Below are 23,164 nucleotides of genomic sequence, written 5' to 3'. Positions count from 1 at the left end.
TGGGCAGGAATACCTATCACATTTAATGATGTTTTGTATGGTTGGCAAACAAAAAAAGAAGAATTTTCTGGGTAGAAAACGTTGCAGAATATTTTTATTTTACCAGGAAAAGAAATCGTATTGAAACCTGAACCCTTGTTCAACCGAGAGCTTTTTTTTAATATCTTGCTTGAGAGTCTCTTAACTGAAGGTCACAGAATTCTGCCTTTCTCTACAAGTGGATGCACTGAGAGGGATTCTGTGTTAGTTTCTTCCTATGTTTCTCTCATGTCATGTGATCTCTCCCTCTCTCTCTCTCTCTCTCTCTCTCTCTCTCTCTCTCTCTCTCTTTTCTACCCGCTTCTCCTTTGCTTCTATTTCTCTGTCTGCACAGATTGTTAGTATTTTTAAAATTTATATTACACCCCACTGTGCCAACTGTATAATTTGCATATTTTTGAAGGATGCATAACTACATATAGGTTATTTAGAGATCATGAATCAGAATACCTGCTCACGGGGGCCTCACAGGGGCTCATTAAGCCACTTAAGCACTCTCTCCATATTGACTTCTTCCTCTTTAAAATGTAATTTTGTTTCAACTCTGAAACATTGAGGTTCTTTTTTTTTCTTCGAATCAGGTTTTCGATGGTGCTATTTGTTCGTTTAAATATGAATGTCTTTTTATAAATATTGTGGGGTAAGTGAGTGGGAGTTGGCAGACAGGATCATTTTGAGAAGGGTACACATACAGCTGTGGCGATCCTTCACTGAAAGGTCACATCTTGTGGGAAAACTGGCTTATTGAGATTGAATAATTAATGTAATAATTTCCCTCAAGAGCCAAATATTCACATGGACCTTTCTTGGAAGAAAAGTAAACATGAAATCTGTGTGGCGCCGAAGCACATTTCAGCCATCTCAAGCTCTTTTAATGATGTAGTAATTCAACCATCATGAATTAGGATTTTTATAACGGGTTTGAAGCTGGTGTTCATCATAAAACCAGCCTCTCTTAATTCTGAGTGAATCTGTTTTAATGATCATTATTATCATGACTGATTTGAAATATTGGCAGAGGAAGCAAATCTGAGTCAGCTGTCCTTCACAGCATATCACCAACACATTCTTCCAGAGGACAATACAGAGGCAGAAGTGTTAGGGAAAATATCTTAACAGTTTGTCACTAGACTAAGCCGTTTAAGCCAGCAAATCCGACAAAATGGATAGCTGAAAGAGAGGAGAAATACTTCTCTCCTTTATTTCGTAATAAAAGGCCTTCCGTTCACAGAGCTTGATAGATCTGTGGTTTTTTTTTTTCTTTTTTTTTTTTCTCTCAGAGAGGAAGGGAGACCCAAAGAGGATATGTTTTCTGACAGTGGGTCTGTCTTCTTAATGACTGGGACTTCACATAACCTTCAAAACGGGCCACAGCGGTGCCGCCCAATCCCTGACAGCTCGGCCATCTCCCACAGCTCCAATAAACGTCAAGCGCTTATCTCTCTCTTCTCTCTCCCTCTCTCGTCTACAGCCCTGACTTAACCAGGGTCCCATAAATCTAGCTGGCCCCACTTCTGAGTGGTTCTGAGTAAGGGCCCAGAAATTGCTATTTGTACTGTATTCATTTTCTTTCTTTCTTTCTTTCTTTCTTTCTTTCTTTCTTTCTTTCTTTCTTTCTTTCTTTTTTTTGGATTTCATATCACACTGGCTTCCTCTGTCTATCTCTCCTTCTTTTCCTTCATCTTTCTTTATCGGCACCATTTGGAGCACTGATAGGCCGTTTACGCTTGCATTTGTCTATAGGGCTTAAAACGGTTTGTGAGGATGCAATATTGACCGTGTGAGCAGAGTTTTATAAGTCACCTTCAGTGAAGAAGCATGTCTGTGGGTGGGAGGAGCGTCTGTTAGAGGGTTATGAGGTCAAATGGAGGGCACGCTGATGAGGTCCATAACTGCCATCTCTGAACTGCATCGCGTTATTACATCACCTCAATACATACCTATGATCCATTCTCATGGGCTATGTTTCAATAGGATTCATCTGCACAGAAGAATTTTTGCTGCCTGCAAAAAACAAAACGGAATAAGTTCCTTGAGGCTCCAACTGTTTTGTTCCACTTTAATCCGTGACCCCTGAGCGGTTTCCTTACCTCGCTCAGTCTGGCTGTCCCTGGCAGCCAGCACTCACGGCTGTCAGAGCTGTATTGAATGATCCCAGTGTCTGGCGCTGATAGATGTTTCCCTCTGATTAATGGAGCTAGCCGTGCTCAGTGTGAGCCAGAAAGTCAAAGCATCAAACCATCACAAATCACAGCAATTAGCCAATGACTGATGAGACTGGTCTGTATGTACGTGCATCCACTTGAAGTATTACCTTTTTTTTTTTTCATACCCATGTACCACTACAGATTCATAATAATAACAATTTTCTTCGGTACTCTGCAGACATGTCTGAAAATGATTTTCATTACACCCACTGATTATTTGTTTGTTGTCCTATCAATACATCAAGAGATATTAAACCTTGAAGCTGAAGGTAGTGTAAGGGAGGGGTTGTTAAAACACAATCTCTGTTCTGTAACATGTTTGTGGTCCAGAAGGGATTATGAGGTCAGAGGAAACAGTCCACTCAAAGAGTGACAGGGAAAATTTAAAAAGAGCCCAAATGAGACCCTTCCTCCCTCCCCAACACTGAGTGATAAACAGCACCGAGACGTCCGGGTGGCAGCGGCAATCCATCGGCTCCTCAGCCGTCCCTCCAGAGTCCTCTCTCTCTCTGAGCCAGCGTCAGCCTTCACCTGTGCCCGCCCTCCGCCCACCCACACTCCACAAAGACCTCACGGAAATGCAATCATGCTCCAGCTTTCTGTGAGTAATCCTATTGTTCAGTCCATGTTAGGATATTCAGCTCCACGGGCAGCCGGTGACTGATAGCGCTGAAGTGGAGAAGAGAAACTGAAGAATGGCCCGAAGAGAAGTGAAAAGCAGTGGAGGGATGAGTGTGCATCTAAACACAACAAAAGGTCATCTCTTTCTCTCTTTCTTTCTTTCTTTCTTTCTTTCTTTCTTTCTTTCTTTCTTTCTTTCTTTCTTTCTTTCTTTCTTTCTTTCTTTCTTTCTTTTTCTTTCTTTCTTTCTCTCTACTTTCCTATTCTTGTTCTCTGTCCTCTTACTCCTCTCAAAGTCTGATCACAGCAGTGGTCGAGTGGCAAAAAAGCATGGAAAGCAAAAAGTTATGGGAACTCAGAAAGTATTGCAATCACTCAATGAATAAAATATGAAATATATACAAAAACACACCCACAATCATACAGAAAGGGCAGAATTGCATTTGATTGTGGTGCTTTGTGTAGTTTTTAGTTTAAGCTCATTTGCATGCACTGTTCACTGATAAGGTGTATACCCTATTAAAAGAAAAAGAAAAAAAAAAATAGATCAACCCACACATTGATTTGGTAGTGTTTACTGGACAATGATCATACGCAGACATTAGTAATTGGATGTCAGCGTCTGTGGAGGAGGCTTTTTGTGGTTATTGATCTCTCTCTGTTATACTGTAAACACCAGGGAAGGGGAGAATTAATTGATTGTTAAACATTGTGCCATAAGTGTTTGCTTAAGCCTTATTCAACAGTTCCTGTAGGGAACCAGGACATGAGAACTGAGTGATGTTAATGGCTGACAGACATTGTTTCTGTTTGGAGATTTAATTTGACCATCTATGGGATTCCTTTCCACAGTATGGACTGAGCTCTGCGCAACTACAGAATGGATGGGGATGTTTCGTTTTATGAACAAAGCAGTAATCACATTCCTATAATGAGGAATGTCTTCTTTTTTCTATTGCTTTGCAGGCTTTGGAAAATATTGAAATCAGCGGTGAATGAAATGAATATGTTTCTATACTAAATCTGTTGTTCGGGTTTTGAAGTGCTTCAGAGGAAGTGATGTGAAGTTGATTAGTACAGCGCTTAACGTCACACGCTTCTGGCATCCAACGCTAAAATATCTCTGTCATTACTACAGCTGCAACATCCACTCGTACAGCAATCATCACGACACTGCCTTTCATCGCTGTCGTTTCGCTCTCTTTCATTTGTGTCCTGAACAAATGGATCCTATCGCACCTTTTCCTCCTTCCACCACGCCTCCTGAATCGTATTTTCCAAAACCGCGACCCCTGGTTCAGCCCTCCGAGGTGCTACTGCAATTATTTATCTTTTTAATTTGTCTGGTTGGGCAGATAGAGAAGAAAAGGACGTGCGCTTGCGTTCAACACGGGCGCAGCCAATGATTCATAGCGCGGTCTCAACCCCTGAATTAATATTTGAATGTAATTATTACTTCCCCTGCCATTAGCGTGCAAGCTAAATGAAATCATGTGAGGAGGGATTTCATTAAAGCATCCCAGATTTAAAAAAGAAGGAGAAAAAAAAAAAAACACGGACGGGCTTCTTCTCTGTAAATGAGTGATTGGACACATCAGAATGGGGACACAGAGATTCAGCTGTGCATTCTAATTGAGGGTGATATGCTGGTTCTCACTGCATTCCCTCTGAAGGAGGAAAATAGAAAAGATGAGGACAGCTTTTGATTACTTTGCCCAAATGAAATGCCACATGAATCAATGACAAAGGGCACACTCTTCGCAAAATGTTTTCAATAGGCTTTTGACAGGGGCATTCCCCACCATTTAATTTGAATGCTCTTTTTACTGGAAAAATTAATGGGACCATTTTAAAAGTTTTTACTCTAATTTTTTGTGGGATGTGTGAAAAATAAATGACACGAGAAAAATTGGGCAGTTGCATGGGCACATTTTATAAAAAAATGTACATTTATTTAAACATTAAGGCATAAGCTTCATATATATATATATATATATATATATATATATATATATGTGTGTGTGTGTGTGTGTGTGTGTGTGTGTGTGTGTGTGTATGTGTGTGTATATACACACACACACATATATATATGTGTGTGTGTGTATATATATGAACTATATTGGTGGAATAGCCCACATCATCTGTGACAAAGAGCCATTAAAGGTGCACACACACACACTGGGTAAGGGCATTTTGTTGAAATTCTAGCTGTGTTGACTGGGACAGAGGCAGATGCCAAAGCCAGTGAGGGGGAAGAAGAGCAGAGTGGAAGCTGGTGACAGGAGTAAGGCTGTCAGGTAGCTTTCCCTCCCTCTGCCTTAGGGACTCTCTGTGACGCTAGTCAGATTTAATCTGTGCTGATAGCATAACGGCATCTGGAAATCCATTTGGGTGAGAGTGACGTTCTGAAGCACTCACATGTCAGTGTCTCAGTGGAAGAGCTAGCTGGGTTGTCAGTCACGTGCTTGGGTTGTCTGATTGTGAAGAGACAAGATTCTCAGCATTATTGACTGGGTCACATGTAGGGACCCCAACCAGTTCCATTCCACTCATCCACTGATCTGATGCAGTGTCATGCCATATAAGAGTCATGTTGTGAAAGTGATGGATTGCTCCTGACTGGAATGAAATCAGAGCTCCCCCATAGAATTAGAGCACAACAACCCCACACAATATCTACGAAGTTAGTAACATATTTAACTTAATGAATACAACATCTACTAACAATATTTGCAATATCTATCTATGCCTGTTTAAGAGGTTTTTAAAATTCTCATTAAGAATGTAAGAGGCCAGATGGAGCTTCAGCTACAATGCTTTGAAATCCTTCCAAAGGAAAAAGAAAGGCAATTGACAGAAGGATAAGAAGGAGAGAGAGAGAGAGAGACATGTTGCTTGTTGAGTTCCGTGCCTTTGAGGACACCCTGTTTGTCCTTGAAAGCCCATATCCACTGTACCTCTCACCTGTGATTTATAGTGCGTTATTGTTGTGCTTTTCAATATTGTTCAATACGGACCCACTGATTACCTCTCTCCTCTTGCTCCGTGGGCTCTTGTCAGACTACTGCTTGGCGGCCCTGAGGGCTTTAAGGCCCTTTAATTGGTTTTGAGAGGATTTTGCACCCTTTCATCAATGACAAATTTCATCACTTTGAGAGCTGGGCCAGGGCGACAGGAAAAGAGCCTGGGTCTACACAGAATCAGCTTCCTCCCTTTCTCCATTTACAGCACCACCCATCAAGAATGCTCCATCTATGTCACACACACGCATACACCCACACACACACACACGCATACACCCACACACCCACACACAAGGACACACAGTCACACACGCAGTTGCCAATGTCAAATGTAACAGACTCAGGTACGTAAGGATACTGGATTTAGTAAGTTTTCTACAAAGCGTAGTGTGTGAGAGAGTGCATTTTTGCTTTTTTTTTTTCAGTTGAGCCTTGTGACCACCGTGCTAAAACCGTTATCTCATATCAAGGAGTTCAAACGAATTCACATCTGCCTCCTCTTCGAAATCCTTCATAATTCCTATGAATTATTTTCTCACAGTTTATTGGTTACTCTGTTTTCTTTTGCAAATAGAGGATCCATCCTTTTTATTGACGAATAAGTTTGGTCAATCCGAAAACAAAATACAATAAGAATTCTGTGGCTGTGTATTTTCATGGATCATCTATCCAAAAAAAAAAAAAGAGAAAGAGGGAGAGAGAGAGAGAGAGAGAGAGAGAGAGAGAGAGAGACATGACTCTCATTTGCACATCCTTATACCATCACTGAGACTGTAGCATCTGTCATATGTCATATCTGAACTTCATGCTTTTTTATGAAACTTAAAATCCAAAGGCTCTTTGCCCCGAAGCTTTAATAACTGAAGACCGGTCTGCAGTAACGGTACTGTAAAAATGAAAAATCTGTGTAATATTCCGGACTATAATGGAAAGCCTGTCCTATTTGTAGCATATTAAACTTTTCACTTCAGCAGAAAACTCCTGTGCTATCATACATCTGTGACAGATTCAGCGAAATCTTGCCTCACCCACAGGTCCACTGTCTGCACACTCATGATGACACTGCTTATGAGGCCAGCATCAGCATCACATGTCACAAACTTCACAATGTAGACACAGGGCAGATGAGAGTGTGTACAGAGTGGCACAGGATTTTCTCAAACTTTCTTCATTGAAGATAGCATGACCTCTGACATATTTAAGTTGCATCTAATTTAAAAATGATGCATATACATTCAAACAAGGAGGTGGCACTTTGTCACTCATAGAACTGATAATATTGTCAGACTATTCTGTAACACTTAATTAGGCTATTTATTAGCTAACATACGTTTATCAGCTGAAAAGAGCCAGGTTTTAAAGCACTTTGTATGAATATACTTGTTTACTTATTGTATGGAGGAGTTCATGTGGATTAGAGAGGCTAACAGACACTGCCCCCTGGAGGTCAGAAAAATAAAAGAGAACTAACCTGATAAAGGCACAGGACAGACAGTGATGCCCATGGCCAGAGTTTTCTCACTGATCTGAGCCCTGTGCTGTGTGATGGATGGCTAGGGCCAGCTGAGCATATTGCTGTCCTAATAAAAGCTGGCCTCCAATCCACACAGCTGGGAGTGAATTGCCACAACATCACTGTCTTTAAGAGGAAAAGTGCTTTATGTGTCAGAAAGAACGATGTGCCTCTACAGACAGTGCCTCACCTCAAAACTACAAAAGAAAGAAAGAAGGAAAGAAAGAGAGAAAGAAAGAAAGAAAACTATATTCTCCACAAAACTTTTCTTTGAACTCCAGATTGTACACAGAACTTTTAATGTCCACTAGGGACCTACAGCAACACATGAAAGACAAAGAGGTAAATGTTCCCAAAGAAAAATGCACTTGTATAATACATTAGTAAACCAGTGCAGTGGATATCTCTAAAACACACAGCTTAGAACTATTTGTGAACACAAATATGGTTTTTGTCAAACTGAAGAAAGGAACCAAATAAAATGGCAATATCAATTTTGAAGGTTATGTAGATGCTGAAGACAGTTAATGTAAAGTATTATTAAGTTAAGAGCAATATTAAGTATGTTTATCTGTAATGCTGAAATAATATATGTGTGTATGTGATAATTCACTGAACACATTCTGAGTGCAAGCAACATTACACAGTTAGTATACAGTACAGTTAGCAGACGATCTCTGGGTACACAGGAAGTCACTGGTGATCTCCTTATATCCAGGGGCCTCTGTTAATCCACTACCTACAGAGAGCACGTTATAGAGAAGAGCAGTGAATGAAATTTTTTACTAGCAATTTGTCCATGTATGATAATTAGATAGCAGACCAATGGTTTGACAAATGTAGAGGGTTGTAAATGTAAGAGGCTGTGTATTACTTAGATATTCTATGGAGACGTACTCACTGAAAGAACAGAAATGTCTGGTGTACATTTCACTCACCTTCCATCAAGTTGTAGAGGTTGCAATAATTGGTTCCATGGTCTGAAACAGCATACCAGGTCTCTGAAACAGACATGGCCTGCAGAGAGAAAAAGAAATGATCGAGTAATGTTAATAATTAAACCATCGGTGACTTTATGAAGATAACAATTACTCATTCATGAGCTGTTACACTTTATGTGCTATAATACATTTAATGTACATTCATTTTTCATTATCACTACTGACAGACTGACACATGGACCTGTAGCTTTGAACACTGATATGAAATACGTGAGTGTTTTGTAATGTGACAGTTTTAGAGCAGAAAGTTTGCCTTACTGATACATGGCAGTGGGTAAAAAATCCAAAAGAGACAAGTCTGAATGTGATGTCATCAACATAATTCTTCACCGGTGTGGTGTGTTTGGCTGCAATGAAGTGCACAGAGGCAGACTGCAGCTAGATGTACCAGCAGAGTGTGTGTGTGTGTGAGAGAGAAAGAGAGAGAGAAAGAGAGGAGCATGATTTTCTCTTGTCATCTTTATAAGCATTTTATTGTTAAATAAAGCAACTGGGTTTTTCACTCATGCATGCACACGTGCACACACGCACACACACACACACACACCTTGTAGAGGCACTTTTCTCCTCCCATGGAACAACTTGATTTAGTCCTCCACCTCTTAATCTGAGTGACAAGAGCCTCATAGACACTCCTACAAGGAATCCCAAAGTACCTGTGCCCATTCAGGAAGAGAAACAACTCACTTCACATGAAATGTCATACAGCTCAATCATTTCGAATACAATGGCGCCATCTAGTGCTGAATATTATACTGTGGCAAAGTTTTTCACCTAAGTTCTGTTACAAGGTTGTTCCAAGTCATCCACATTTTATGAATAGTCAATAAACAGTTGATGTTGCTGTTTGAATATCTTTTATGAAGCTAAGTCTGGAGAAGATTGATTTCAAGTTATCTGATGGCGTTAAAAATCCCGAGTTGCAACAAAAGGCCTTATACATACTAATTTAACAGGTGTGACCTTCTGCCACAAAGTCTGTGTCCCTTGTTGTCTGAATCTTATTTTTGTATTCTCTCATTATACATGTTTTTGTGAGAGAGAAGTGTAATATATTGCGACCACAATTCAATATAGGCTTACATGTGTATTAAAATAGTATCATCATCAAACACATTGTCTTATTAAGAGCTATCTTCAAATAACATTCAATTTGATTTTTTGACAGAAGAATAACTTTGGAAACCAGAAAAGAACTTTTGAAATAGAAGGCTCTCTTGTGATTACTTATTTGTATGTTCTTTCCAGATTATCTTTACATGAACTATGTTATAATGAAAGTCCATTTTATATCTGGAACATCCATCAAACCATGTGTTTATGATTTAAGAGCATTAAATCATTGACAGCACTGACACTACTGACAGCACTGATCTATTTTAATTTATTTTCTTAGGCACAAATTGGCCTAAACTGGAGAGGAACAATAAACAAACTGTGGCTTTTTTCCATTTATTTCTGCCTTGAATTATTGGATAACAGACTCTCTTCTGTGTTAGCTAGATCACACACAAAAACACAGACACACACACACGCGCGTGACCCTGAAACCAATGGAAACATGAACGCAGATAGACTTGTGTTGTCCTGACTGGCCATGCAGTCGAATATTTCATATTATCTTTCAGAGTATCTCTTACAATTGTAGCTAACTGTGCAAGATGTTCTTCAAATTTCTGACCCAATTTCTTTTTTCATCTGAATCCTTTTCTATCCACTGCTAGTTCAGATGACAACTATTACTTTTATAGATTTTTTTTTTTTTGTAATTTTAAAAATAATTTTACTCCATATTGCAATCTTGGGCAGTTACCCTACAAACACTGTATACCTAGTACGCTACTGAATTTATAAATACAGTCCTTGTATGGATGTTCAGGATAGACTGTCCTGAGTAACTTTATTAACTATGAAAACATTTCACTTTCATAGATTAGTAGTTAGGCTGTAGAATACTATACTATTAAGCTATTGGCTTTGTGGAGCCTTGCTGTCGATAAAATCTCATTTCAAGTGGATATTTTCCATTAAAAATCATTTTAATCCTGAAGCACGCTTGATCTTTGTCTGGAAAATGACCCTTGAACTCATTACTCATCTACTGTCATGATTAATTAAAGTTAGTTCATAAGAAAGGGAAGTAAAAGCACACATGAAAGATTTACCACTCCACTTTGCATTGAGCATGAAGAGGTCCACCGGTACACAGCACAAAAGTCCCAAAAACCAGCGTGAAGACAAGGAACCATTTGGTGAAATGCATGATGATCAAAATCCTTAAGATTTTCAGTCCAAATCTCTGCAAAGTTTCAAAACACACATCACATTGCGTACTATTTTTCAAGAAGGCTTTTTTGGGAACATACGACAATCACAGGGTGATCATGTGTCAGCTCCAAAGGAAATGGGCCAAACTCAATTACCAGTGAGGGCCGGGCTGAAAAGTTTACACATCAGACTAAGACATTTGCAGCAGTATGTGAGCGTAACTGTTATTAACGCCGCTCTATTGCCATAGTTGAAAAGGCTTGATACAATGAAATACAGGCCTAATTGACTATGTACCAAGATGTTTCTGAAACCCTTAAACGATATATTCTCGGAAGCAATCATTTATACTGCAAAACTGTGGAAATGGTTTTCATTTTTAAAAACAAACAAACAAAAACTGTAATAGCGCTGTGTTAATGTTTATTCCACACTGCTATCATTTTCGTTTCTTTTGGGGTCTAAAGTGCAGACGTATTTTATATTTTATAAATGGATCTTGCGTCATCTCAGCAAAAGGTTGGCATCAAACGCAGGTGTAGGATTGGCAGAGCGCTCTAAAGAGGGTGTTACCAACTCGAGTTTGATTCAGCTACGATAGGTGAATTCTTCTAGGGGAGGAGTTAAAAATTTAGTTTGACGCGTGTGTCGTGGAACCTTTTATGAGGTTACGATGAAAGACACGCTTCCTCGAGACAAAAAGTAGTCCAATGAAGACCCTGTTCCAGTGACCTTGTGTACAGAAGACAAGTCTGATAAATCTATACCGTAATCAGCAGTCAAAGTTTTACATATCAGTTGTTCGCCTAGATACTAAATATGACCAAGATAGATTAGACCGTTTGACTGGATAGTCCTATATCCATGGTGAGTAGAAATAAAAATTTTGTTGGTCTTTCCCTGGAAAACGTTTGACTTCTAGGCAGTGTTGTTTTAAAGCGTTTAATTAGTACGTTTTACAACACCAGAAATGTTTTTTGTAACTCCGAAGATTTTTTTGACAGTTCTTCTTACAGCATTTAGAGTAGATCGTGTACCCTAATCCCCGTGAGGTCTAAAGTAAAGACTCTCACCAATTTTGAAATTCCCATCTGATTTGTTGGCTTAATCCCTTGGGCATTAAAAGCAAGTCATATGAATTCCATGCTTTGTTCTTCCATGCCTTGGTATTTTAAGTCGGTCAAAAGGACTTATAATGAACCAGTCGTTCTTCTCAGTTTAAGGTTATCTGATAATAATGTGTTTTTAATGGGTGCAGAACTATTTTTAAAGCACATATTTCTTAAACCACGGTTGCCTATGTTTTGTTTGTTTCTGTAGATCTTCTGTGCAGCTGTAGACGGTCTGGAGACATGGCAGAAGAAGAGATTGGTGATAAAAACAGCCATGAGCTGTGTGAGATGGACTCCCTTGCTCATGTTCCCCTGACCCCAAAGGCACTGAAAACTTACATTATCACATTCTTTGTTTGTTTGTTTGTTTGTTTTCCCGCACGTTTTCCTAATAATTTGCGATATAGACTGGGCTACCACCAATTTATGCAGCATCATAACAAAGCTTGGCATGTTTCACATCACTTGAGGTTTGGTTTACTCCAGGGATTGTGGGAAAAAATATCCTGATGCAATGCATCCTTGATGACAGTCAGTTAAGATTCATGATGAAGGCTCGCACTAAAACACCCAATCCAATAAATCAAGGCCTTGAGGAATGAGATGACTCTTTGGATAGGGTTTTTGGATCAGACTGTTTTTCCTAACAGTACATTAGACACTAATAATCTACCCAGAGACTTTAGAAAAACTGCTATGTAAACATGTCACATCTCTTGAATAAGGAAGGGATAGTGCATTTTTGTACTCCCTTTTTTTTTCTTTCTTTCTTTTTTTTTTTTTTTGGCAATTTCACCTGTCCGTGTCTTTTGGAAATGTAAACAGCATGCTTGTATCTCATACAACAGTAAATATGAAAGTTAGGAAATGACTAGAAATGCATGGAAGCATTTACTATCCCTTACTTAGATATGAAAGGAAACTCTCAAGATAACAGCTACTTTGAAGTTAGAGCAGGATGTTTCAGCCTTTTCAGCATAGCACTGCTACTGAAGTAATGTTTGTTCCATTATACACTGGATGTTTACGTTCGATCTGGCTTTCACTTCATCCTCTGTCCATCAGGAGCCTGCGGAAGAGGACTCAGCGATGTTGACCAGGTTAAACCAGCGCCGCCTGCTGTCTGCCTACGTTTTGGAGGAGTTTGAGTTCCCTTCCGATGTCCGTTTCCATGAGCTGCCACTTTTCCCTGAATGGCACCTGCCTGTCAAACTCATGGTCGTCCTTATGGCTGTGACATTCCTGTACACGTTCCTTAGGGATGTGTTGCAGCCCTACGTGTCCCAGAGTCGAAATGACTTCTACAAAATCCCCATCTTGGTAATGAACAAAGTCTTGCCTTGGACTTCCATAACTCTGCTGGCTACGGTGTACCTCCCTGGAATACTGGCCTCTCTCCTGCAGCTGCACAGAGGTAAGAAGAGGTATGTGACCACATAATGTCCATCTTGTATTATTGCATGTTAACAACACCCATCTTTCACACATAAAATAGCCAGACATGTGCATCTGAAACCAAAACAGCCATAAAGATGCTCCTCTGATTTTTTTTATTATTATTATTAGAAACCCATCTAGTTAATAAAGCAATGCCAAGACTTGCAGTTACTGAACTGAGTCGCAAAGCGTGCTCTGTGTTTTGTTAATTTGGTTTAAATGAGGGGAAGTAAGGGAAGTCTATTTTTGGGAGCTGATGTTGAACTGCTGTCCCGGCCCATCCCCCGCAGGTCTGGCGCTGAGCATGAGGTAGTTTAAGCATAACTTTGAAAAATACAGGCCTCACATTCCCTTCCTTTAACCATAGTTCTTACTGAAAGCCAAATCGCAATCCACGACAAGAACGCTGTCACAATGTGTGGCGTGATTCCAGTACATTTCATCTGGTTAACCTGACTAAAATGGACGTCTTTTTATAACTGCTGGCAAGCAGAACCAGACTTACTGGCATTGACAGTTTGGTGCAATGTTTCCTTTACTCACACCAGAGTTTCCTGTACAGCACCACCCAAAGAAGGTTTAGGGAGTGTGTGACTCAGTATTTATTACAGCACTGATAATGATACTCTTCACTGGAATTAGAACTGCTGCCTTATAAACATTTACTTACAAATTTGGTGTCTGAAAGCTTTCTGTCTACAAAACTGAACCTTAAGCCGATGATCAGTTCTCCTGTTAGTCCCGTATAAAATGACCTTCACATAAAACCTAACGATTATTTTTCAGGCACTAAGTACAGTCGTTTCCCTGCGTGGCTGGAGAGATGGATGTCTATGAGGAAGCAGCTAGGTTTACTGGCCTTCCTATTGGCCTGTTTGCATGCTATCTACAGCCTGAGCTATCCAATGAGACGCTCTTACAGGTACAAGCTCCTAAACTGGGCGTATCAGCAGGTGAGCGGGAGGGCAACTTGTGTGGGCTGGAAGCGATGTGTTTTAAAGGCCATGCTGATGTGGGTTTGCTTCTAACATTGTAATACTGAGTGTTTTGGAGTATGCCCCTATTCTCCCGTATTGTTAAAAAAAAAATTCTCTTCTTCTAAAATGTCACTAGCCCCTTGACATTTAAATGAATGGGTCTTTGTTTTGTTGTATGACATTCTTACTCATTCAGCACAACAGCCTGGAGGTTTTTCTCACCCAAGCCACATGTATACACGATTCATAAAAAAAAAAAAAAAAGTAGAATTATTAGCCTATTGTCATGATTGCTTGTGTGCACAGATTTTATCTCATTTGTCACAAGTCAGTCATTATTTTGAAGCATGTGAATATACCAGTTAGATTTATTTAGATGCATTTGCTGTCTAGGGTAGGTATTTCTTGGCTTGAAAGTGAAATACCTTTAATTGTACAATGTGAAATGTTCTTTTTGTACCTTTTTGAAGGTGCTTGTGTTTACATCACTGAGCCTCTTTGAACTGTACCACAACTCCATTGTGAATTTTGAAAACAGGATACAGTATCCTTATCTAATTACAAACTTAATTAAATTAAATTAACAACGCCATAAATGTTACACGGCTCTGTTTTGTAAACACTTATCTATCTATCTATCTATCTATCTATCTATCTATCTATCTATCTATCTATCTATATATATATATATCTATATCTATATATATATATATATATATATATATACATATATATATACACACACACACACACACACACACACACACATATATATATATATATATATTTTTTTTTAAATTGTTATTATTATTCCAATTTCATTGTTGCTGAATGACCTATGTCTGGCTTTCTTTTTGTCTCATAGGTTAAGCAAAGTAAGGAGGACTCTTGGGTGGAGGATGACGTGTGGAGGATGGAGATTTATGTCTCTTTGGGAATTCTTGGTTTAGGAGTGTTGGCTTTGGTGGCCATCTCTTCGTTGCCTTCAGTCAGTGACACTCTTAACTGGAGGGAGTTCCAGTGTGTCCAGGTAACAGTTCACCTCCGAGACCTGTCAGAACCTGCTGCGTGCTGTTTTTCACAGTCTTTATCTGTCTGTAAGATATCACGTAACACAAAATAATCTGTGTGTCTGCCTGTCTGTCTTGCAGAGGATCTTGGGATACACAGCCCTGTTCCTCTGCACTGCTCATGCCCTGATCTATGGCTGGAGGAAGTGGGTGGAGTCTAAGTACTTTGTGTGGTACACACCTCCATCTTTCATCCTGGCCTCCTTTCTCCCTGCTCTGGTCTTATTGGTTAAGGCTGTTTTGACCCTGCCCTGTCTAGACAGGAGACTGGAGCTCATCCGCGGAGGCTGGGAAAGGCCAGGACGCAAGCGAGAGAGGGATTCCCTTTGACACCCTGTGTGAACAGTTAGGATTAGCGTTTACCTGTTAGTGTTATCTACTGTTACTGTTTACTTATATTAGCATTCCGCAAGATTTCTTAGTGCTGACTGTAAGGGTCCATGCCATGTTTAAAATCTATGCCTCAAAGTGAGGAGAAACTGGAGGTCATTGACCTCATGTAAGCTGAAGCTTTCTGTCTTCAGTTTTGTCCAGTCCTGAGGATCTGTACTGCTTAGAGTACTGCTTTTTTTCTCACATATGTGAACCTTAAAGGGCATTCTCAAATTAACATATAAATCCCTGGCACTTCTTATAGTAAATTATTGTTATAATGGTACACTAAATGTACATTTTCTTACAAATTCAAAATTGTATGGTAAACTTTATATCTTCGTAGTTTATTCCCCATATGCTCTTTGCTATGTTTTATTTAATACACACATAAGCAGACGTGTAAAAGTAGTAGTGACTAACAAAATATTTGTTACACAATCTCATTTTGACTTCTTATAATTTCAGCACCCATATTAATTTGTCAGCTGCTCTGAATGTACTGTTGCTCTTCTAACTGATCATCAAATTCAAAAAAATATTATGTTCACAAATTATACTATTGTCTATGTTTTTGAAACTGGGAATACTTCTCTCGTTTCTTGGGAATTATTTCAAAAATTACCACATGCCATTGTTTATAGAATCCTTGAACTATGTCTCTCGCTCATGAACGCACGCTGTACCGAGGAGCACTGCAGTTCTTACTCGCATCTCAACACACTGTCTCACGTTTGGTTGTTTACGTACTGCTCGGTCCACTTTTTTCAATAGACAAAATGTGCGAGGTGAACGAGAAATACGTAGCAGAAACACATTCCATCCAAGTTTTGGTAAAGCCGTTTGGTTATCATTGACGTCACCATTCAAGACACGTGAGTGAAAGAATTGTAAAAAGAATTGTGACCTGTCTAGGGACAATAAAACAACTCATTTTAAAACAACAGGCATATCTACAGATGTATGATTTAAGCGACGGCCAAACTACATCTGAAAACATGGAGATAGACTGCATGACCCCCGAAAATGATCAAACCTTTCAAGCACAGTTATGATTGGAAACATAGGCATTTAGGCGTAATTTACCTCATCAGTGGAATAATGATGAGTGAATCTGAGCTGTGAAACAGAGGGTACCTGGATAGCCCACTGCAGAGAACAGCAGTTTGGTCGCAGTGGTACCTGCGTTGCAAGTGCGCACCCCTACGCAACGCTGATCAGCTAAGTGGTAGGTTGCTCGGACGTGCTCCGCCTGCTAGAGGAGTTTCCGTCCTGTGTCTGCCGAACAGCCTGGTAAGGCAAATCAAACGGACAGAGGGCGGGGAGAACGACCGGCTGGCAAAAGGCTGCTATTTTGTACGGTGTTACTGCGGAGCATATGAAAGGTAATGGCAGTTTTAACCTTGAGATTTTCTCTTTCTTTTCATTTGACGCTGAGTTAAGTGATGAACAGCCTGAATTCGTTTTACATTGTCGTTAAGTGAAGCGTTTGTGCAATGGCACGGTCGACCAAGTGTGTGTCCGCACAAGTAATTAGAATTCACATTATTAACCAGTGTTATGTACCTAGAGATAAAACAAAAAAACTCACATTTCCTATGTTATCGGTTCTGACTATGCAGTGACTCGTTACACGTATGTACTCAGCTGTAACAGGCTAAAAAAATATGTTTGATGTGTCAGAGCCGGAGCAAGATGTGTACACTCTCAGCTTTACCCTTCACTCGATTAGGCTACATCATTCGATTAAACGTAATAATGTTATAACATTACCATCAGATATAGAGTATAATGCATGAAAATAGCATTTCCATACAAAATCTAATATTTTTGATGTACAGTTTCATATTAAATCATGTTTTATAAGTGCGGAGGAATCTGTATGAGAACGACCTGTAGGGTAGACTGTGAAGGACCCAAACATGTAACTACAGACCCACATCTACGCACTCTTAAATATGACTGGGGTTGTTTTAGTCGCGTCAAGTTAGTGAGTGAAAAATAATAATTGGTTGTTCATATTGGACTATTACTGTATCAAGTGCTGTCTTCTATTAAAATAAAGGATCATCCAAATATGGAACACTCAGTGGAAAAACTCATAATGTTGTTATAACTTAATAATTGAACTTTTGAATAACCAGTGTATAACATCCCAGTGTCCAGGGGCTCATTGAAGGAGGGCCAGACCTGAGGATGGACTCCATCTCCTTGATGGGCAGCAGCCCTTCCAGCACAAAGGCCTCCTTCTTGCCAAATGGAGTGAAGAATGGGCCCAGAGAAGGTTCTGGAAAACCCACAGTAGGCATTATTGGCTCAGGCGACTTCTCCAAATGCCTGACGATCCGCCTTCTACGCAATGGCTTCCATGTGGTGGTGGGCAGCCGACAGCCCAAACGGGCGGCTGAGTTTTTTCCCCATGTGGTGGATGTGACGCATCATGAAGATGCTGTGGGAAAAGCCAGTATCATTTTCCTGGCCATCCGTAGGGAGCATTACCCCTCCCTCTGGGACCTCAAGCACCTGCTTGCAGGCAAAGTACTGGTGGACGTCAGCAACAACAGACGGGTCAATCAGTACCCAGAGTCTAATGCAGAATATCTGGCCTCCCTCTTTCCGGAGTCTTTAGTGGTGAAAGGATTCAATGTGATCTCAGCCTGGGCCATGCAGTCTGGCCCAAAAGACGCCAGCCGCCAGGTAAGTCACGCGGGATCTATATCTGTATGCTTAATCATTTCTAGGTAGGGTTTCAGGGCCCACCAAAATATAATTAAAAGATCTGTATCCTATTATGGGGGATTGACTTCTGCACAGTGAGTTGCGTAAACTTGCATGTCTCAGCAATCCTTTTGCAAGAGATCTATTTCAATTCGTGGAATGGCTCATTGGTTCAGTTAGAGAGAGACTGCTGGTTCTGTTACAAGCTAACGGTGCTGAGGAGTTTGTTTATGTGTCTTTATACTGTAACAGATCGGAAAAGATGTTAATTCACACAGAATGTAATAGCAACATTAAGCACTGGAGAGGAATCAACATTTGTTGGTGCTAACAGTTATAAATGTAACTATCACATGCTCCATGTCATCCACGTCTCACATGTTTGTCTTACAGTTATATATGCTCCATCATACACTAGCGTCTGCAGTATTTTATTATTATTATCCTCTGATCTGGAGACAGAGGTCTGAACGGGGGGGGGGGGGGGGGCTGTAGAATGGTAGGATGTTTGATACCCCTGCGGTGAGCTGATGTCACTGTTCAGGGACGCAGTGTTCTGGAAGAGATTAGGTCTCCACATATCACAGCAGTATTTTTCTAATGATATCCTGAGAACTTTTTTTTGCTCTATTTTTATGCTGAGACAGGGAGAGACAGCTAACCAAACTCACAAAGACGTTAAAAGGCACAGTCTGGGCTTTCCTGATCGACGGTAATTCTCCGTTTGAAGAGAGAGCGGATTTTAGGATACATCTCAGAGGCTAGGCTGTTTAAAGCCGCTGCTTCTGATGAGCATTCACAAGCTTATGTTTTGTTCACTGATTTCTAACACGACATGTACTCATTTGAACTCACTAAACTCGTTTGTTCACACAGCAATTAATAAATGAGTAAGATTTTGTAGACGGGGGGTATTTTGTGGTAAGTTGTTCACTGTTCCAAAATGATCTCACTTGTTCAGTTTTCATGATGACCTGAAAAAGAATGAACATGATCTATCAGTGTTACTATCCTGTTGGATATTAATCTGTCTGTGTTGGGGGTTTTTTTCCAGGTGTACATCTGCAGTAATTCCGTTGAGGCTCGTCAGCAGGTCATAGAATTGGCTCGACAGCTCAGTTTTATACCTGTGGATATGGGCGCTCTCTCCTCGGCCAAGGAGATAGAAAACATGCCTTTGCGTCTCTTCACTGCTTGGAAAGGCCCTGTGCTGACTGCCGTTGCCCTATCCATCTTCTTCTTCGCCTACTCTTTCGTTCGGGATATTATCCACCCGTATGTCAAGAGCAAGCAAAGCTACTTTTACAAGATCCCCTTGGAGATGGTGAACCGGACTCTGCCAATGGTGGCGATCACACTGCTGGCACTGGTGTACTTGGCAGGACAACTGGCAGCTTCTCATCAGCTCTTCTATGGCACCAAGTATCGACGTTTCCCTCACTGGCTGGAGGGCTGGCTTCAGAGTAGGAAACAGCTGGGCCTGCTGAGTTTCTTCTTTGGCTGTGTCCATGTCCTCTACAGTCTCTGTCTCCCTATGAGGAGGTCTGAGAGATACCTCCTCCTCAACATGGCCTACCAGCAGGTTTGGACATGTGTCTTTATCTGTGGATAGTTGGTTTCCGTAACGGTCAAGTTTCGGTCCACGATGGTCCTTTTGACAGTTTTTCAGTTTGCACCAGATGAATGAAAGTAGGCTCTAAACGGCCAGTTAAAAGTCCTTAATGATCAAAAAAGTAAATAGTTTATACACAACATCTAAATGATCGCTACCTTTGCAAATCAGTACAGACAAAACAGTGAATACAGTTACCTGCACAAGACACTGATTTGCACTATACATCACGTCCTACACAGTGCACAACAAGTGTGTGTGTTTAAACTGTAATATCTGTAGCTGTAATATTTAACACATGTAAAATCTTTAATAATTGTGAGTCAAGTGTTTGTACAGCACTAGTCATAATATGGTTAATTTTTAATCTGTGACAATCCACATTTTCATGCCGGAAATTTTCAGAAGTAAACATGTCTCCTTTCATATTCAGATTTGTTTTTTACTAATAGTTGTGGGTTTGTTTAGTGTGTGGGACTTTGAGATCATGCAGAGTTTCACATAGATCAATGCCAGATCCCACTGGGTTTAGAGAATATTAGACGTAAAAGTCAAGGGCTTGTCAACAACTCCCATAATTTTCTCAGCTTTTCTCTCTGCCATTTCATAGTATCTGAACCGCAGTACAAAACCAACATGCTGCATGGTTGCATGGTAATTTATGATTCCAGTCAGAATTTGTTAAGTCAGTATGTACTGATGCACAGTACTGAAGATCTGTGGCACAAAATTCAATAGTCAAACAGTTTCACATCATCTTCTGATGAATAGAGAATTTGAACCAGTCACCTCAGAATGACACAATAGTAACTAGTGAATAGTAAATACATATAAAGTTTACCAAAACAAGTTGCTTGTGAGAGTATTTGTTACGAAATGTATACAAATGACCATGAGCAGAGGAAATATTTTGTCAAACGTGTTTCTGTTGCTTCAGGATGCTTTGTTAACTGCTTTGAAAATATTAAAACTGTTGTGAGACATGCCATGGAATACTAAGAAGAACTAAAAAAGTACAACGGAACCAGAAAGTGTTAAAGCTCTAAGTTCAGCTAAGGGCAGGACTAAAATAAACAGTAATGTCATGAATTCACAAATGAAGTTTTGTAACAAGAGGCTTTCTTGACCTGATTTATTTTTATAGTCTTGAGGGTGACCCAGATTATAATTATTGGGTGTGAGCTCAGAATGAATCATCTGCTTTTGCCAGGGGACTACAAGCCTAGACAGAATCATAAACAACTCCCAAACCAGCGGGAATAAAGATACAGGCATCTTCAGAATTATAGTCCCAACTCTGCAAATCAGGCACAAAACATGTAAACAAGAAGACTGAAATATTTTACTCAGTCACATTCTGCTGTTATGATGACATGCGCATTTTATACATGCTATATTGTGGTAATACCGAACAAGACAAATGATGAGACATTGAAGCAGATTGAATGGCTTCCTGTTCCTGTTGTGAATCAATGTAATCTTAAATTTGACCTGCTTTTAGCTTGATTTTTTTTCCCCACCGTGCCTTGCACCTTGTGTGACAGCTGCTTGGCAGACATAGTATTGTTTGTCTCCTCAGTTCTCAGCCATGTCCTGACATTCATATCAGACTGACCTTCACGTGAAGGCCAGAGGTCAGAGATGAATGAACAGCCAGTCTCAGACTCTCTCTGTAATCTCTCTTTGAAATGGAAGCTGCATCATTGCTTTACTCTGCCTCATAATGAGTCTGTGTGAAAGCCAGCATCTACATGTTTTATTAATCTCAGTCAGTAGGCGATTTGTAGGGGGAACGAGGGGGGGATACCATCCCCCTTGTTAGCAAAATGACTAAAATGCATCCCCCTTGTTAACCTGCCATCCCCCCACATACTTTATAGATTAGTGTCAGTGACCACTGGGCCATCCCCCCTGTTGGCCACTGGTCCATCCCCCCGTTAAAAAATAACATATCACCTATTGATTATAGTTATAGTTTAAGCTCCACTAACAGCCTACCATTTTTCACATCTCCTGGTTTGCCTCAAAACAAGCAAAGATTGTTTCATGTAGATAAAATAAGTAATTAAATTTCATGACAATGTCTTATCTTAAAACGTGCTGTAGTGAAAACTAGCAGAGTCTTCTTAGTAATGCATTTCCAGAGTTTATTGGTTAGAGTGTGGGACAGCGCTGTGACCCTTTGTTCCTGTCTGAAGGTCCACGCTAATGTAGAAAACTCATGGAATGAGGAAGAGGTCTGGAGGGTAGAGATGTACATTTCCTTTGGCATCATGAGTCTGGGCCTCCTCTCTCTATTGGCCGTCACATCCATTCCATCTGTCAACAGCGCCCTCAACTGGCGGGAGTTCAGCTTTATCCAGGTCAGAGACAGAACAATATACCCCGTTGCTTCAATTATATAAAAAATTATGCATTTTAAAACCAAAAATAAAATAAGGATATTTTAAAAATGTATCTTATTTTACACTATAATCCAAATGAATATTTATTTTACATTTCGAAACTATTTGCATGTTTTAATTTGCTGGAAAATTGTATGAATTGTATGAATCTCTTTTTTTTTTTTCCCCTGGCAGTCAACTCTGGGCTACATTGCTCTGCTCATTGCCACATTCCACGCGCTGCTTTTCGGTTGGAAGAGGGCATTCGAAGAGGAGGCGTATCGATTCTACATGCCCCCTGGCTTTGTGGTAGCGTTGGTGCTCCCGGTCATGGTAATTCTGGGGAAAGCACTTTTGCTTCTGCCCTGTGTGGGCAGCAAACTCAAACGTATCCGCAGGGGCTGGGAGGCCAGTCAATACCACACTGACCCTGAGAGATCTGCTGCTCATGTTTCTCCCGAGAGGGTCACCATTATGTAACCCCGGTCTTCTGCCCCGTAGCAACGCAGCTAATCTGTAGAATCAACCCAGCCTTCACTCTGATCATGCCCTTGTCCAAGCTCCCTACAGCCGAACCTACGTACATCACTGCTATAACCTGCCAGTGGACGTCCAGTGGTAGAACTTTTTCTCTCCAGAAGATCGTTAATGGTGTTGACCATGACAGATATCCACCAGTGTGGTCTCTGGAGACTCCAATTAAATGATTGAGCCGGCTGCTATCTCGGAGTAGAGCTTCAGTCATGTGAGCTGTGCTTAGTGAAGCGATATCTGTGATCGACTCAGTTGAAAGAATCGGCCCGGTTTGAC

At 40.3% G+C, this 23,164-nt stretch overlaps 2 protein-coding genes across 2 annotated transcripts; both read left to right on the top strand.

Annotated features, from left to right (window-relative positions):
- The first annotated feature begins 12,804 nt into the window (after positions 1–12,804).
- LOC115806734 (metalloreductase STEAP1-like) lies at positions 12,805–15,598 on the top strand. Its single transcript, XM_030767599.1, has 4 exons — positions 12,805–13,198; positions 14,008–14,174; positions 15,064–15,228; positions 15,350–15,598. Exons 1-4 carry the CDS (start codon positions 12,805–12,807, stop codon positions 15,596–15,598), a joined length of 975 nt encoding a protein of 324 aa, XP_030623459.1.
- A 2,238-nt stretch (positions 15,599–17,836) lies between these two features.
- Positions 17,837–22,834, top strand: LOC115808079 (STEAP family member 2, metalloreductase). The gene is made up of 4 exons (XM_030769337.1): positions 17,837–18,337; positions 19,413–19,940; positions 22,169–22,333; positions 22,550–22,834. Exons 1-4 carry the CDS (start codon positions 17,837–17,839, stop codon positions 22,832–22,834), a joined length of 1,479 nt encoding a protein of 492 aa, XP_030625197.1.
- Positions 22,835–23,164: the final 330 nt, after the last annotated feature.

Source organism: Chanos chanos, chromosome 3 (assembly GCF_902362185.1).
Source record: "Chanos chanos chromosome 3, fChaCha1.1, whole genome shotgun sequence".
In the NCBI taxonomy this organism is placed as follows: Eukaryota; Metazoa; Chordata; class Actinopteri; order Gonorynchiformes; family Chanidae; genus Chanos; species Chanos chanos.
This window is presented reverse-complemented; position numbering and strand designations above follow the sequence as displayed.